Source organism: Echeneis naucrates, chromosome 14 (assembly GCF_900963305.1).
Source record: "Echeneis naucrates chromosome 14, fEcheNa1.1, whole genome shotgun sequence".
NCBI lineage: Eukaryota > Metazoa > Chordata > Actinopteri > Carangiformes > Echeneidae > Echeneis > Echeneis naucrates.
In genome coordinates, this window is record NC_042524.1 from 8,423,981 (window position 1) to 8,442,382 (window position 18,402).

The window sequence follows — 18,402 nt, forward strand, 5'->3', positions numbered from 1 at the left end:
AAAAGGCTACAAGTGGTGTTGGAGCAAGTGTGTATAACTCAGTGTGTGTGTGTACACATTTGTTATGGGTGATCACAGTTGTTTGTGTGCAAGGTCCTTGAGGACTGCATTAGGCCTCAGCTTTTAACTCCAGTCAGCTACCGTCTATGAGGCAGGTAGACGAGCTTTGCATTCAGCTGAAATTATTCAGATGCCTGAGTACACACCTATAGGCTGAGACATCGGTTCCTTAAAACGCCACACGAAGTTGTAGTGGTTCACAGTGACAGGAGAAAATAGTGGGAGTACCAGATTTCAAGTAACATCGAAATAACACTCAAAATATTCCTTCTAAATGTGTGATGCTGGCAGGAGAGTGCGCCAGCTTGTCTGCTATTGCAATGAATCCAGGGCAAAAGAAGATGATCAACCCAGGCTCGGTTTGTAGGCTATCTACTGCTCCATGATCTCAATGGCAAAACTTTGTAGTCCTTTACTTAAACCAACCAAAACACGAAGGGAGCTCTTAGGTTTCTTCAGTCTCTGATCAGTTTGAGCACTTGTAAAGCACAGAATGTGGGATTAGTGGATCCTCTGTTGCTTGGTTGTTCTCCAAATGGTACAAAACGCTGCAGTGTGCCTGTTAACTGGCACTCCATCACAATGGTTGTCAATGAATTATCTGTCAAGCCACCAGACACATTTTTATGGCTCTCGTACATTAATTTGCTCAATGTGTCACTACAACGAATGTATTCTTCACCATTAGCGCTTCACATTAATGAAAAGATCCAGCATACCTGAACTAAATATCAGCTGGGACGCTCAGAGTAGCTTAAACATATGAGGTTTCACTAACTTCAAACTGTTTATTCTAACAAGTGACCTCAGACCTCCTGTTCTCAGTGTAACGCCAGTTTCCTCAGTGCAGATCCAAGGAGGAATAAGGCAGAGTATGGTAGCTACTGCTGCCCTGCTCACTTTCACTGTGCGTTTCTTTTGCTGCTGCTGTGGATCAAGATGTGAACCAGTGGAGCTTTAGTGGTTTCATGTGGCTTTAGACCCAGTTTCACTGGTGATTTGGGGTATTTCATGCGTAGCTGGGCGCGAAAAGGTTAATGTGAACAATATGGCTCAGTGGGAGACTAGAGTCGGTCTGATGGGGGGGGCATGAGAACAGAGCTACCTGTCAAAGAGCATTATCAAGTTGTTTTTTTTTTCCTCATGATAGACACTGGAAAAAAATTATAACCCCAACAAGTCTAACTAAAAATATGTCGTTTTCAATCCAACCCTGTAATAAGTTTAAAGTCAGGGTAAGGGTTGGGCTAGAACATAGAGTTGTTACTGTCAGTGTTATGGTTCAGGGCTGAGGAATGCATGATGTCACTTAGGGTTCTCATGAGCACAGAAGTACAAATGTCAGTGTTTCAAAACCACTACAAAGCCTTGGTTTGAAGATCAACTAGCCGGATATTCCCATGGTCAAGCTACCCAAAGTACAGACACAGAATGAACAGAAATGTTATAAATGAATGGGATGTAATGCAAAAAATATAGTAGAAATCCAGAGTAACTATGTGGGAGGAGCAGCTATAGTCAGGATAATGACTAAAAGTTATCCTGATGGTTTCATGGCAGCCAGTGATGGATGCTGTGTCATGCTGCTCTGTTGTTTTGTGTACATTCTTCACAAGGTAACATGTAGCAAACCAAATTTGCCAAACTATTTTACCAGTTTTCTTGTCATACAGAGTCACACATACGTCACAGATCCATCCATGAGTCATTATTATTTTCCTGCTCGCTGCACCACATTTGTATCCAACTCCAATGAATGACCAGTAGTGATGAGGTTTAGGTCAGATTTGGCAAACTGACATCATCCAACATCAACTGCACATGAATGTGATGCCATCACTGTGCAGCCATCTACAGTAAATACTTTCTAACAGCCGTTACCAGCAGCAGGCGTGATAAACATCTAAAAATCTCCAGCACGGCACCAAAAACTGAACCACACCCGTCTCTTTCCCCCCCAACTGGAGAACACATGCAGAATTCCCAGCGGGCCCGGGTCTAGGATTTTCATCTCTGCCTCTCTGTAATTGGCCAGAGGAGGCAGGCGTGTAGCATACTATTGGCTGGGAGTGGGAATGTAAATAGCTGGCATTCCCTTAGCTGTGGGATTCAGACAGGAAACCATGGCTCTGAATTTTAATAGACAGTGCTCTCGTGTTTTAATCCACACCCTCCGCACTTCACTCATTCCTCTTTCTTGAAAATTCTGGATTTGGAAAAACAGTTGTCTTGGCAATTTTCCAAGTGTGCGCCCATGTAGATGTCTGAGGTGGATTTGCCTAACACCTCAGTTGTTCTTATCTTAATTCATCTTCTCTTCACTGCACCTTGTTCAGCTTCACTTAACTTTTTCACTCTTTTCACCATCTTATCCCTGACCCTGCTAAATTTCTGCCCACTCAGCAGCTCCTATTCCTCTCCCCGTCACATGCCAGTGCCCTCCGCAGAGCACCACTCACTTCCCTGGCATAGATCACTCCATTCAGTCCCTAGAATAGAAGATTAAAAGGCTCTATGTGTATGTGTGTGTGTGCAAGATAAGGACAGAGTGAGGACAATGCTCCAACATATATCAAAGTGCAGCGTCGTATAACAGCGCTGAATAACACCTGCTAGGTCATAGTTGCAGGAAGCATCAGGACCTACCTCCATGAGCTGGGCCGCAGATGGACGGGTTTCTGGGTTTTTATCCAAGGATTTCTTCAGGAAATCATTAAACTCCTTTGACCTTGTGTAAAGAAAGAAACAGAATGAAATGAAAAGCAAGAGCAATGTAGAAGGAAGAGAGGGTGGGAAGGGCTAAATGAACTGTTACAACATAAGAAAACAGACGGGATGTTGGTGATCATCCTTGTGCACAGCTGTGTTTTATAAAACAAATCTCTCAGCAGAAATGATGAGTCAGCTCTGAATCCCAGGTCTCCTCTCAGCACCTGACAGCTTCCCTTCTGCACTAAATTTGCAGCTATGGAACAATCCCTCGTAAAATTGATGTGCAAAAGTTATAGATTGCAATCAGCCTCTCAGCTGAATTGTTGCTGTAGTTTTGGGAGAGGGAAAATTGGACTACAGATAGAGAGGACAACATGATGCAGCACGTTGCACTGACCCCATCAAAGCGAATGAGCTGGTGTAATCTCATCATGGTAAATTAGAAAAAGTCTTGGTTTTTGTCCTGCTTTGTTTTCACATGCCTTTTTATGTACAACACCAGAATTCACATTCATTTTCAATGCACACTCACCATGTATGCGGCCTCTCCAGTGTGGGAGGCTCAGACTTGGCGATCTTCAACAGCACCCTCATGGGGTTGAGTTCATGGTGTGGGGGTTCAATCTGAGCAAGCTCAATCAGAGTGATTCCCAGAGACCAGATATCTGCCTTGTAGTCATACGGCGCATCCTTCATTGTCTCACACATTACCACCTCTGGAGCCATCCTGATAAAAAAAAAACAAAAAAAAAAAACGGACATACAACCGACATAAAGCATCAAATGAACATTTCAACTTTCACATCACGTTAGTTACCAGTAGTTAAAAAAAAACAAATAAAAAGAGTCCTAAAATTATTCCTGTCATGCAGAAGCCTAACTCATGATGGCTGCACCGAGCTAGGTGGCCTTTCTATTTTTTTCCCCCCATTATTTAGCATTTTGCATGTGTCAACATCAAGCACACTTCTCCAGTTGACGCGTGCAGATAATTTGTAGAAAGACTGTAATTACTTTTAGATTTACTCAAGTGCAAAGAAACTAATGTTTGCTCCAGGATTCTTGTTGACTCTGCTTATCAGTGCATTCAAGGGAAAGCCTTACAACAAAAGTGGTTGCTGCACTCTTTTTGGGCCAGTATTGTGCAACAGGAGGGCACAGTCATGTTTTCATTGAGCTGGGAGTGTATTCCTGATGGATGATAATCTCTTCTAGTCAGTGGTTAACTCACCAGAGTCACAGAATAAAAAGAACTAAAGAGAGTAGACTGTGTGAACTTCAAAGGGGAAGTTTCCACTTTGGAATACGACTGCATTGTTGTGACAACAACGGATGAGTTCAGGGTTAGGCGTTTGTATACATAGCATTATGTTTTAATATGGAGATGCGGAGCAGCAGGAAATCTGTTCACAACATATAATACAGCTCATGTAGGGATGGTGAGTGAGGTCCGTCTGACAGCACTGACAGTCTTACTCACCAGTATGGTGTTCCAATGAAAGAGTCTCTTCTTTGAAGGGTTTTGTTGTTTTTAGCAGAAACGCCAAAATCAGCTGCAGAAATAAAGAGGTGCAAAAGAGACAATATGTGAGATAGTAATACATTTCCTAAAAACCCAACTAATGATAATTTAACAAAGTGTGATCAGCAGAGACATGAAGACACTCTTCGCTGCCATGGCAGATTACAGCAGTGCTCTCATTTTTGCAAGGTTTTTTTCTCCAGGGTTGAGAAGTGTGTGGCAGAGGACTGTAGTCAGAGGGCAGCAGCCTGACTGCTTTGGCATTTTCTATTACAAGCACTTAAGTGTCTGTCTTGGTTTTATACACTACAATTCAAATATCCTCAACTTCCTTGTCAAACGTATAATTTGGACTGTAGCGGTTGGGCCTTGGCACAAAGATTTTTTTTTTTTCTTCCTTTAACTTACAAAGACAATAAATAGTTCTACTAATTTTACTGCACACTACTGATGGATTTAGCCTCCTGAAGGATGGCGACATGTTCTAAAACATATGTATATGGGCTCAAAGCACAGGTCAGGTATGTATCAGCACATTCTGTTAATTCCCTCTATAAATATCTCAAATTAATAAAATTTTAACTATTAATCACCAAGTGCGAGTTCCTCAGCCAGAGGCTCCCATAATGTACCAACAGATCTAAACAACTGCACAATAATTAAGGGTGTTTTCAAGGGGAATCCCAATAGATTCAGTCATAGGAGTCATGCGACACAGCAATGGATTCAGTGTTTTAGTCTCGATAATCCAAAATAGCTTGTGTATTAAATCATGAGTGTTGTCGCCCGATTTGGCTTTGTTATTGATAATTGACTTGATAAAGGAGTTAAAAGGGGGGGAAAAAAATTGTTTTTACTGAATCTGATATTTTCTTTTAAACAGATGTGCTTTGCTTTTAATATTTTTAAGCTTTGGTTTTATAAACTTGAACCAAAAAGTTCAAAGCTGCATAAAGAGCATAAAGTTCAACGTGAGTGTCCTAAAAGACAGTTAATTGGTACCTTTTAACTAACGTGTAATAAGATCATTTGGAGACTTTTAATGAGTTGGTGTCAAATACTTAATGATTATGAAGAGGCAACTCCCAGTGATTAGCTGTGGTGTCCTACAAGAATGTTCAGCTGAAAAAGAACTTGTACAAGAAGCACTACTTCTGCCCTGTAGTTTACAAACTGTCATTAAAAAAAAAAAAGAAATGAGGACGAGAAGCAGAAATAAAATATTGGAAAACATTTGGGATTGACTGAAACTGAACGAAAGTGCTGCAAGTTCCACAAAGAATCAGTACTCAAATGTGTAACTGTACAGTCTGTATTCTGTCTATTTAGTGTTTATGGTTTGTTGGTCAAAACGGAGTGCAAAATAACAGACAAAGTAAAATTAAAACTGCCCTGCATGTTTCAAGTCGTACATCAGGCAACTATTTAGAAAAATCATACATAAGTACACTAAGACAGCATTTCCCTCTTCTGGAAAAGATCATCCAGACAACACTAGCCAAAGGTCTGGATCCCCTACTTTGTCTGTGCAATGGGAGGAATGTTGAAAATTCCTCAAAAAGCCAATAAATTAAAGTATGCGATTTTTTTTTCATACACATTTTTCCCCACACAGCACCACAGGGGAGATACCAGGCCTCTTACCTGCGTGCGTGTGTGTGTGTGTGTGTGTGTGTGTGTGTGTGTGTGTGTGTGTGTGTGTGTGTGTGTGTGTGTGTGTGTGTGTGCGTGTGTGCGTGTGTGCGTGTGTGCGTGTGTGCGTGTGTGCGTGCGCCTTTTTTGGCAGTGAAATGGTTTGTATAGTTTGGATGTAAAATGACACTCCAGGCCTTGCAAATGTGCTCCAAATGCAACCTACAAGTCTCAAATATATTTAAACTCTCACCTCTATGCTATAATCTCATGATTCACGCTTGCTTTGATCTTCACCTTGAAGGTGTGACCACCATGACCCGCTCAATCTTTTTGAATGTCAATATTATACAAGAATTAAGTAAAGATGTCAAATCTCTACATGTACTGTATAACATATTGTCAATGTAAATATTTTCACGGAAATGTTGTATTATTTGATATTTTGACGTCCACCTCATTCATAAAAGCACCTGCAATCAGAAATATTCTACAAGAAAGCCAGTCCGAGCCCTCACCAAGCTTGATGTCGCCGTCCAGCATGAGCAGGATGTTGCCGGCCTTCAGGTCTCTGTGGATGATCTTCATGCTGTGGAGGTAATCCAGGGCCTCCAACATCTGGCGACAAACCACTTTAATCTGTGGCTCCGTCAAACCACGATCCAACTCTGATGAAAGCAGGAGAAGAGGAGGAAAGATGTTAAATATAACATATGGGTGAGTGGTTTGCACACAATCATAGAAAAACTGTTGAGTGTGCGAACCCGATGAGAGAAAACTAAAATGTAAAGCTGTAAGATACCAATGAAGTCTCAACTTTTTTTGCTGCAGAGCTAATCCCAGATCAGAGAGGCTTCACACATATCCAAGCTAGTCCTGCCCTGCAGACTTTATTCTAGGGCGTCTGTGTTTGGTTAGCTGCCGAGGGGGTACAGACAGTTATGAGGATGTGGATTACCCAGTGAAAACAGAGCAGGGGGATTTCCCACACAGGAGGACTCTATTATGTCTCTTTTCTGAAGGTTTCAAGGCAAAAATAGGGACGTTGGAGTGAACAGTCGTAGTTACAGTTACTTAGTAGTGCTGTGGTTTCTCGATCTTACCCAAAGAAAACAAAACGTGCTCCTTTAAATCAATAAGACTTTAAGCCTTCATGCTGTCTCTGCACTCTCTCAAGGTCAGTGCTGCAGGTGCTCAACTTGATTGGACAGCGAGGCAGGTGATGGGTTTAGGGAGGACGGGGTTGAACAAAGAGAGAGAACGAGAGAAAGAGCAAGCCGAGAGAGACCTACCCAACATTGTGGCGTCCACAGCACCTCCAGGGCAGAACTCGATCATGATCTGAGAAAAGACAGAGGTCACTTTCAACTTGACCCAGCTTTTTAAACATACAACTGATAAGTGCATACTCGTTTTTTCAAGGTTTTAGTGAGTAGTGACAAGAAAACAATAGAAATATGAAGCATATGTGGACTATAAAGGTTTGATGTTTAAACTCGAGAAACCTTTAGCCCAGTGCAGCAATAAAATGAGCTTAAGTTAATTTATAACAAATAACCTTAACATGGAACATAAACCAATGTACAAAGAGCAGGTAGAGAAGGGCAACTGAGGAGAAGGGGGGGTTATTTGACTTTCAGCTGAATTAATATTATTTCCTGATGAACGCAGACAGAAAGATAACTGGAACCCTTTCCTGGCCTTCTCAGAGGAGCCATGCTTGCCATTATGTTTCCTGTTGGATGCTGAATGCTGTGACAGTGCTGTCAGCAGTGATGTTACTTATGGCTGGGACGACTTGCTTATGTCCTGATTCGATTTGATACTTGGGTGCAGATGTGATTTATAAGTCTCAAGTAATACCATTCAAAAGCATTGATCATTGCCATTTTCTTTTCTTATTTAGTAAAAGTAAAATCAGGAAGGTTGTGTCGCCGGCTGTCTAGAGATTGCAATGTGCCGCTTTCAGCTGCTTTCCTCCTGTTCACTGTTGCCAACTCCTCAATAAGGAAAGCAACTATTGGCTCTCCAAAAAGTGCTAAATGGCATCATTAACTAATTTCAATGTCTTGCAGCAGCCTCTCCATTTAGTGGCAGATCCTTATTACTCAGAGAGCTCTCCCTGTTTGCATCAGTCTACATCAAAATCTCTTTGGTGAATATCCTAGAAGACAAATAAATACAGTTTGCAAAGTGGCAAGCTGGATGCAGACCCAAAGTGTCAGATAAACGGTCTGTTTGCACACAGTTACTGGGAACACACTGCAATCTGTCTTACACTGCAGTGAAAACAGACAGAGAGAGAGGAGAGGAAAAAAGATTGAGAGAGCACACTCCCTAAATGGTGTCTTGTTGGGCAATAGTTACCAACAATCACCTTTCATTTCCTCTTCTTTCATAGGCAGTCTAACACATACATGCCTTTGTACACACAAACACACATCTAAATATCTTACTCAAATAAAGCAGGACCAAAATAAAGTCACGGCAGGATTTCATAATATTGGGTGCTGAGCAGTTGAACTTTGTATCTCACACACTGTTTAGTTTCTGATGATCTATTCATTCCAAGTTGTCAAAGATCAACCCTATGCAGCATACCTGCTGCATGATCTCATCCTCATTTAAGTCTGGCCTGGTGCTGGACAGGGTGTGGAGTTTCATTCCAAGCACAGCCATTCAGATAATTACAACAGGTGCACACTGACTCACATCAGTGCAAGAAACAATGCAGGACACACACAAACACACAAAAGAAGGTGAGGAATGTCAATCTTGGCCTGGAGCTCCAGGTGAGACAAATGCTCTTTTGTGAAGTTTGGACTGAAGAATCTCATGAGCCGTCAAGCATGTTTCATTTCATCATGGTCTCTTTTAAAGAGAGTCTGACATCTTATCTTTTTTTCTTAAATGACAAAGTCTGGCCTGTGTTACACGCACCTTATCTAGCCAATATCTAACAAGAATTTATTCATTTAAAAGCATTTGTCTGGACTAGAGAGCCCTGGCAATTTATCCATGGGCTGTAAAATATCTGTAAGTATGTAAGTTGGCTGGTTCATGCAGTTTGTTTAAATATTAAATTTTTAGAATATTTTCTGATTTCCAGATGTTTATATGTGTTTGATTTGTGGCACATGATACAGTAAATTAGTTTTTATTCATATCTCCTCTGTTAAGTTTAAAATCCCATTTATGGATCTTATTAGTGAGACTACAGAGGGGGTAGTAACGCCCTGGACTGCCCAGTCTGAAGAGCTATACATTACACTACTGCCAGAAGGAAGTAGTTTGTGTTTTTGTCAGCACCTCATTTGGTCTCTCTGCCTGAGAGGACTCTGAATGATGTATACAGCAGTGAAAAATGTGCCCTGGCTGGTCAGGCTGGATGCAAAGCATTCCCACTGTAAGCTTAACATGCATGTAGTGACAAGCTGTCTTTATCTCTCTTTCTCCCTCTCTCTCCCTCCCTCACACACACAAAAACAGGAAGACACAATTATCAACCAAACAAACTGAAGGGATGAATATGACTTTAGAAATGTTCCTAGCCCCCAAGTTGGTTTCATTTAATGTCCTATAATAGATATGCCACTGACTTCTGGACCAACCTCTACACGGACTACAAAATCTTGCTGATGTTGCAGTGTTCCTCCGAACTACAACTGTACTTTCACAATGATTTACCCCCTTTGTCAGGTCCAAAGAACGTAAAAGGCTGTTTGCCAAGAAAGACCTGCTTTGAAACTGCAGTCAGTCCTGAATAAAGAAAGATAGAAAACGGCGTGAATCACACTGATACAATTCTGTACTCTGCTATTCAATCAAGGTGACTAATGCTTCAGTAATGTGTGTCCTCTCTAAGGTGTATATAAGATGTTGCCAACAACGGCACCAACCATTGACTTTTATTGAGGCTCTCCAGTGTCATGAGAAGTTTCCTAGCAACCACAGTCGGCACTATCATGTTGATCTCACTGTATGAAAAATGTGGCAAACACACACTAAAGAAAGATTGTTATCATTGGTTTCTAAAAACACCAACCAGCAAGGCCTCATATATATAACAATAGTAGCACTTTCCACTACTGAGCCAAGGACCTTGAACGTTTTGTACCCATTTCTATCCTTCGATTGGTCAAACAACTCAATCTTAGAGCTAGAAACCCTTTGTTCACAGTGTGTCTTAATGCTGGATTATGGGCTGCTGTAACACAAGAATTTTACATCTTGGGATCAATAAAGACAATCATTAAGTCTAACCATCTATCCATTGGTGAAGTTAACCTGCTGTCTTGGTCTGATGAGACATTTGGCTTGAAAACTGTGATATTATACTTTTATTCATTTGAGATTCATAAGCTCGCTACCATTCATTCATTATTTCATGTCACCTACAGGCTACCATAACTGAAGGGAGTGGGAGTTTTGAGGGAGGGTGACTGTATATGTAGTCAAATTTTAGTAATGCTGATTCAGATCCTGTTATACCGTATTTTACATACCAACATGTACTCTCTTAGTATTCCCTTTCAGCGTGGAGTCATCTAACAGACATTTGTTTATCAAAGTTGACGCTCCAAAGTTTCTCAGTTAAGGGGATTACAAGATGCGCAAAATAATTCGACAGTTTCTTGCTACCCTCTCAGATTAATCTAAAGGCAGTATTGCCAACTATTTTCACTAAAACTATTTTCTATTAAAGAAAACGGTCATATCAAAAGCTGAGAGTTTGATGGGGTTTTTTTCTTTTTCTAGTTTTATTCCCCTCCATTATATTGTTGTGGCAGCGTTAAAAAAAAAAGGTCAACAAAAACTTTAAAAACTGCCCAGATATCCCTAGAGGCAACTTTCTGTCCTTCTGGCTAGCTGTCCTCCTCTTTCCTCTGTTTGTTCATGTCAGTGTGCTGATATCAGCACTCCCATCCCCATGTTAAAGGCCCTGTTTTTCTCACGCTGCTGGCCTAGCTTACTCACTACACAAGACCAGATTGTTCTCTCTTCCTTCTTCTTTCTCTATCCCTCTCTTATTTAGTAGAAAGCAGAACTGGTGGTTTAGAGCTAGAATGCCTCATCTCACCCTGGCCCTTATCAACCCAACCAGAGTTTACATCTACCCAAGGCGTAGATGTAGGTACACAGTTACTGTAACGATGTGTAAAGCCTGCCTGAAATGTTATATTTAATGTTCTGCTGCTGAATCAACGAGCATTTGTCCATTTTGGTGAAATTTTGATTTTAATAGACAACAATGTTAGAGAAAAGATTATTGTCTGAACACAGTCTGGAAATGAGAGAGTGCAGCCGTGCACACGCACGCACACAACACACACAGAGGAAGCATGTGGTTTGAATGCAGCAGACGGGGATGTTTGTACATTCGACTTATCAGCACAAACTAACAGTCTCACAGCCGTTCACCTTCCAGGCTGAAGAATTCCAGCTATGGCCAACACAACCATGACCAGCTCTGAGGTTGTGGCAGAGCTCTGTGTGTGTGTATGTTTTTGTGTACAGTTTATTAGGGTCAAAGTCTGACATTTGGCTTAAACTCAAGTTTTTGTGTTAGAAGTTCTAAATCTTTCACTTTCATGAACTCATATTTATTGGCCTGAAAACCATTCTACTGTCCCCATTTAACATGAACACAAGGGTGGCTTTAATTGTGAAACAGCCACCAGAAAGATAATGAGTCTGTTACTGTGGTTGGAAATGACTGACCATCTAAAATCTTCTATCAACAAGAAAATTCTGCATTTTTCACGAGCTCACCACATTTCAATTGTTGTGCTGTTGTGCAGGAAACTACCAGCAATGTGCACAGCGTGGAATTTGCCTGTAGTGGTCATCTTTTGTGAGATCCAGTACTACTTTAATAATTTAACATGAGACTGGCTGCTCCTTAAATGAACAGTGATCCACTGTTGCATTCTAGCAAAATAGCTGCTTAAAAAGTTTTTTTTAATTTATCAATAAACATAACTATCAACCAGGGCTGATCATACAGATAACAACTTCAAGAATGATTCTAAATTACACTTCTATAAATCATATACACAAGTAAAATGTAATTTCTGCATGTTGCTTTTATAGTAACTTCACAAAAACAGAGGGGAAAAAAAAGAAAGAGAACACAACTATCTTTAGTTTCAATGCTGCCTTGTAATTCCCCACCTTTTGTAAGTCATGCCCCAGCATGAGGTCACTATTATTTGTCTTGGCCAGATAGACAGGCAGATTATAGAGGGAGTTGAAAAGCTTACAGTTGACCAAGTGGGTGAGCATGGAGAGGAAAAATAAGTCAAGAGCAGAGTGCGGCGAACTGAAACTGATCTTCATTTTGCTGAAGCAACATCGGGGTGAGGAGTGGGTCATATCTAACGCATTATGTCACCTGGTGGTCTTCTGTCATTCCCATTTAGGCAACCCACTCATTCCTGTGTTTATGTTTCAACAGAGCTTTCATATGTGGGAGAAAAATAGTCAAGATATGATATCCTTGCAATAAAATACCCAGGCAGTCACCAATGAATGTCCCGTGTGCCGGCTGACTGATACAGTTTAAAGGTTTGTTTTCCAACTTCCCTGCTGATCATTAAGGTTTATGTGTCGTAGATATGTTTGGAAAAGCTGCAAAGAAAACTTGGTGGATGGACACAAACACTCATGTGAGGAAGCTAAGAGTGCAGACAAAAGATGGCATCCCTGTGGTATACAGTGTGCCAAATCAGTACCCTTCAACCCTTATAACCCTTTTCCCCCATATCCCACACAAAGAGTTTTCCTCATTTCAGTGAGAGTATTTCAGAGTATTTCAAGGTGAAGATGTGAAGACAGAGATGTAGACATTTAATATTTTTCATAGATTAACAGACTTCTTTTTTAGGGTTAGATAAAGGCAACAGAAAAAGGAGGGTTAGCAAGACTGTGGTTTCCACCCGAGGCCTGTGTCACCTACCCACAGTTTGTTGTCATGGTAAAATGCGTCGAGCAGTTTGACAATGTAGCGGTGGTCACATTTTGCCAGGATGTCAATCTCAACCATGTAGTCCTCCAGTTCCTCCTCACATTTTGTCTCAATCACTTTGGCTGCTGCCAGAACTTCTGTCTCTTTGTTTCTGGCCTGAAAGACAGTGAAAGACAATGAGTTCAACATGCACGTGTGATGACATTGTGATTGACCTCACCTCTCTAACAGCAAAAAGTTTTCACAGTGAAAACCCGATGAAATCATATGAATTTAGGAGTTTCACATCCCCAGAGATTTTATTTGTCCTTTTAAAATCTGCATAAAATATTAACAGCAGTGGAAAAACAGACTATGGCTCGGAGATATGGAGGGGAAGAAAATGTCTGATATTTTCTTTTTCTACCTTTTAACGGAAAACTGTTAAAAAGGTAGCTGTGTGGTACGATATTAATCTAGAAGAGGTTCAATATCTTTACTGAGTAAGTTCAGTTTGTGTTGAAGATATTGGGATATTATACTTAACATTTTTTCTGTCCCATCTATTGCCACAGAGATTCTCAAACCTGGAACAGCAATTAAATTGTTGACTAACTTACATTTAGAGACAAAACAGGAAAGGAAGTTCCACACCCTCCCTGTGCAACCGGGCAAAAGGAGGAACCATAAAACCCATCAAGTGTCAGTGCAGCTAGACTGACACAAACACACAAATGCAGGATTCCTTGTAATTATGCCCAACACAGGGAAGCAAATGTAAACATGAGTAGGATGTTCACTGGGCTGCTGGAAAACATAAAGAGTCAGAGGGAAGGCAGGAAACACACGATGGTCATCCCTGCGTAAGAGACTGTGTTGCTGCAACTGTTGCTGATTGGACAACTAGATCAATGTGCACCTGAAGTTACTGACCCGAATGGCACGAGAACAACAGGTGGCAAAGTGGGACTTAAAAATCAGTCAAAGAAGTTATGTGGTTGTGATTCCTGTTGTGCTGCTGTGACAGTCTACAAATGTAAATAGACAACAACACAAGTTTTGTCTCTATAGAATGGAGACAAGCCTGAGAGATAATGAAGCAGGGTGTTCAGCTTTACACTGAGTGTGACAGCATGAAAATGTCAATGTGATATGTCATGGTGAGACAGGGAGGCGATTACACTGTGTGTGTTTCTGTGTGCGTGTGTCGACCCAGTGACCTGCAGAAAGTCGACAGACTAAACAGCCTGCTGGGGTCTTATGGCTCAGTGCTTTGCATGGGCTGTGGGAAAACATCTGAATAAACAGAGCAGGCTCGCAGCCTCCACGCACTCCTTAGCTCATAGTGCGATACCTATGTGTGTGTCTCTAAGCGTGTTTGTCAAACAGTTCGAGCGGAGCCCAACTGCCCCCAACAGAGAAACCCACAGTGTGAGTCAACAGCACATCTCCAGCCGCCATCATCCCATCAGCCAGTCTTTAACAACCACACACTTTCCCTCCTCTGCTAACATCTCAGCTCTCTGCTACTTGTTAGCACCAATGAACTCAAACACACACATACAAAGAGGAGATAGAAGGAATTGCAAATTTGAAAATTTTGTTGTTTGCAAATTTTTGTAGTGTTTTATGCTCATAACTCACATCACTCACATCACTTCACAAGAGCATTCACACACACGCACACACACACACACCTTTCCATCTCAGTGGGAACAAGGCTGAGGAATGGGCCTCTGGCCGTCAGATGATTGGGGGAGTTGTGGACGAAGTGTGTAAGCTGAGCCAACAGCATCCATGTGGCGAAATGAGGAATGTGTTATGTCAGTGAGGGGTCCTTAAGTGTAACACACAAGCGTGTGCCTGTTTATGTATGCACTGTCCTCACTCTAAACACTGTGCAGAGGAAATGACGGTGAAACGCCTCATTGTGTCACACATGGGAGAACCCAACTTTCCACAAGTTTGCATGATGTCAGTGCAAAACCTTGTGTGAATGATTGTGGATGTTTACACACAAGAGAAAAAAAACTGGAATTAAGGGCTGGAGGTGGCATCACCACATGCTTCGTAATGTTTTTAGCAACTGGAAACAAAAAAAAAAAAAACAACCTTCCCAGCCCCAACATAAAAAGCTGCCTAACTGAGAAGCATTTTGTCTCACTGCTGTTGAGGCAGATAAGTCTAAACCAAAGGTGATTTCTCTCCAACACCTTCTGTTGCTCAAGTCTGCTGCCAAACAAACTTCACATCCCACCATGCTCATCACTATTGCTCTGTCTATATGTTCATATTTCATGAGAGTATAAGTGACTGCTCATAGAAAAATACTGACACACTCTCGCTTCAATCCAGGAAATGAGTGTGTTGTTCCCAGCTGTTATCATTAACAAGCGCAGGTTATAAAAAAGAGACAAGAAAACAACACAGACACAACAAATGCCAGGGCTCTAAAGGACACACTGTAAATTGTATGATGATAACAGCACAGACGCACAGGACAGGACAGTAGTGCTACACTTTACTGTAGCTACAGCAGGCATCCCAGGAAAACAACGCTGCACTGTTTCTAACCACCTGACTCTGCAGTCTCCTCCAGAGGAGGACAACAGTCTCTGGCTTTGTTTCCGTCTGGTTTCCATGGAGAGCAGGAGGACTTGCTTCTGCTCCGTCTTATAGGCTCATTTTCACCAGATCTCTCAGTGGATGTGTTATTCATTCATTAGTGACTCAGTTTTTAATGCTGGTTAAGTGCTAAAGGACACTTATCCACATATCCAAGGTTTGAATAAGATGCTGTAAAAAAAAAAAAAAATAAATCCTGCATGTGGATTATTGTTTCAATGCTCATCTGTTGCAATGGATGCCTCTCTATTTTATTGCTTTCTTTCCTTTTCATTCATCATTCTTCTTTTTTCCTCACTCATCCTCTTTGGACCATATGCATGCTTCTTCAGCACCTTTTGTCCCCATCAGCTAATTTGTCGGTCCTCCCCGCCTGTATATCTCTCCCCATCTGTCACGTATATTTATCCATCTGTTTTCAATAACTGTCTGTGTGCAGTCCTGAACCGAGGCTCACACCGGCTGAAGCTCAACAAAAGATTTAGAAGGTGAAAACTGTAAAAACAGATGTTACTGATCCCATACCTTAAAAACACACTGCATGTAAGAGTAGACTAAGTATACACATGCAAAAGGCACACACTCCAAATCTCACTCATGTGTGAGTGAGTTTGAAATGCGCAGTCTTTTCAAAACGAATCATGTTGGGAATAATAAAGTTTAAATGTGTCTGTTTACTATGGTAGTAATGATTAGTATGTGTCTTTCTGTGGGATTCAAAGCAGAGCTCATAGTCAAAATGGGGAAAAGAAAGAAAGAAACAAATGAACAAAAAAAACTACTAGTAACTATGTAACTGTCAAGCATAACTATGATCACACACACACACACCACACACACACACACACACACACACACACACACACACACACACACACACACACACACACACACACACACACACACACACCACACACACACACACACACACACACACACACACACACACACACACACACACACACACACACACACACACACACACACACACACACACACACACACCGGCTCTAATGTTAATGTGATCTATTTCAACCTGAAAAGAATCAATCAGTGTCAATGGACTATGTGACTTCATATGACTGAGGACTTTCCTTTGGGTCATTCACCTCCAGGTTGAATGAACACAGCAAATGCTGACAAGTATTTCCAGCTTGTATATTGTGTCAGTTTCTACAAACACAGGGCACTGGCTTCAGGGGAATGTGTGTGTGTGTGTGTGTGTGTTAGACCTTCGAACCTGTAACCCGTCTGTGGAAGGTGTGGCCTCTCAAGCTGAACAGCTACATGTGGAACACTCAAGTTAGACAAAGTTATTTTTTAATGCCAATAAATCTGATTTTTTTGGGGCTGTTCTTGTCAAGAAAAAAAAAACAAAAACAAAACAAAATACTGCTAACAGTTTTAACACCAGTAACAACCTGATCCTGACGAGTGGTCAAAGATTTGGGCTGGATTTTTTTTTTTTTTTTTTTTTTCAAAAAACCTTCCAAATACTTTCCTTGATTAACTCAAGCAACAAGATGATACTTCTCTCTTCAACAACCTACAGCACAAAGACATGACTTGATGCATTTAAAGAACTGGGCGTGAGCCACACAGCAAAGCAGGGCTCAAAGTTTACACCCCTCACTTAAGCAATAGCTATTTTAAGGATGTGGAAGTTTTTATTGATATTGCAAAATGTTCCTTGTTCAAAACCCTGAGGTGAACACAAGTAACCAGAGCAGAGCAACTCAGTGTGGCAGGAAATCACAACCCTTCACAAGCTTCTTGAAAAAATATAAACCTTACATAAACTTCTCGTTTCCGTCACTCAAAGTCACGCAGGGCCTCGTGTTAATGTGACTCTTTACTTGAAAGAGACACACTTCCTGACTGCAGCCCACTCAATGCAAGTAAGAACAGATTACAATCTTATAATTATTGTATGCTGCTGAAACCAAGCTCAGACAGGTACTGCAGGACACAAATAATTCTGTGGAACACGTGTTAGATCTCAGCAGGAAACATAGCAGCAGAATTTAACTGTAGCAAGGTAAAAGAATTTTTTCAAGTGGCAGTGACAATGTCACCATGAGGACGAAGGGGACTCCCAGCATGCTGAGCCCACGCCCACCCAGCAGGGCTCTTATCAGTCACCATGCTTCCAGCTGTCCCTTTGAGATTAGCCAAAAAAACCCAGGCTGAGGAAGGTCTCTCTCAAGGCAGCCTGTGCTGCCCTGCCATTTTCTAAAATTCAATGACAGCATTTCGCACCAACCTTGTGGCTTTCCTCGGCAGAGAGGATGTCACCGCCTGCAACTCCTCCTACTTAACCTACATGACACCCACTTTGTTTCACTTTCACTTGAGCATAAGCTTTTCACTCATTTCACCATGTGTCAATGTAAACTAACCACCCTAACACTTTTCTTATTCTGCACTGTAGAGCAATGCAGGTTTCCCAAAACAACTCTCCTGGTATGTGACCTCCTTTGTTCCACCTTATTCAAAAAGATAAAAACAAACACTGGTTCCAAAATGGTCCATAGTATTTTAGCCAATGAATTTCTCCCTGAGCAGCAGTATTGATGTATTTGTTTGCACGTTCAGCAGTGTATGTGACTAACAACACAGGCAGTTCCTCCTTTATAGGTCAAGTCCATATTTAAGGTATAAACTTTCACTTTGCAGGGGAGTACAGATGAGAAGCGCTGTGTTCGATGCAACAATAGCAATTTGATGGAGTGTAGCCTTGCAGCCTTGCAGCCGGTGTGTGTCTATGGAAACGTTTCACTGGTGGCAGCAGGGCAATGTGCTCAGCAGCACGTGTCTCATTAATTAGTGAGGGAAACCACACAACTCCGTTTCATGCTTCAGCTGCAACTACACACCTTCACACATTCATACTGAAAACTCACTC

The 18,402-nt window shown here is 41.4% G+C and overlaps 1 protein-coding gene across 1 annotated transcript in view; it reads right to left on the reverse strand.

Annotated features, from left to right (window-relative positions):
- The window catches only part of stk10 (serine/threonine kinase 10), a 34,220-nt gene that overhangs the window by 12,317 nt on the left and 3,501 nt on the right, over nucleotides 1–18,402 (reverse strand). Inside the window, exons 2-7 of the mRNA XM_029519516.1 lie at nucleotides 12,885–13,049; nucleotides 7,219–7,267; nucleotides 6,445–6,594; nucleotides 4,253–4,325; nucleotides 3,305–3,499; nucleotides 2,707–2,788 (exon numbers count right to left, since the gene is read on the reverse strand). Coding sequence (XP_029375376.1) covers nucleotides 2,707–2,788; nucleotides 3,305–3,499; nucleotides 4,253–4,325; nucleotides 6,445–6,594; nucleotides 7,219–7,267; nucleotides 12,885–13,049 — 714 coding nt within the window. The remainder of the gene's footprint in view (nucleotides 1–2,706; nucleotides 2,789–3,304; nucleotides 3,500–4,252; nucleotides 4,326–6,444; nucleotides 6,595–7,218; nucleotides 7,268–12,884; nucleotides 13,050–18,402) is intronic.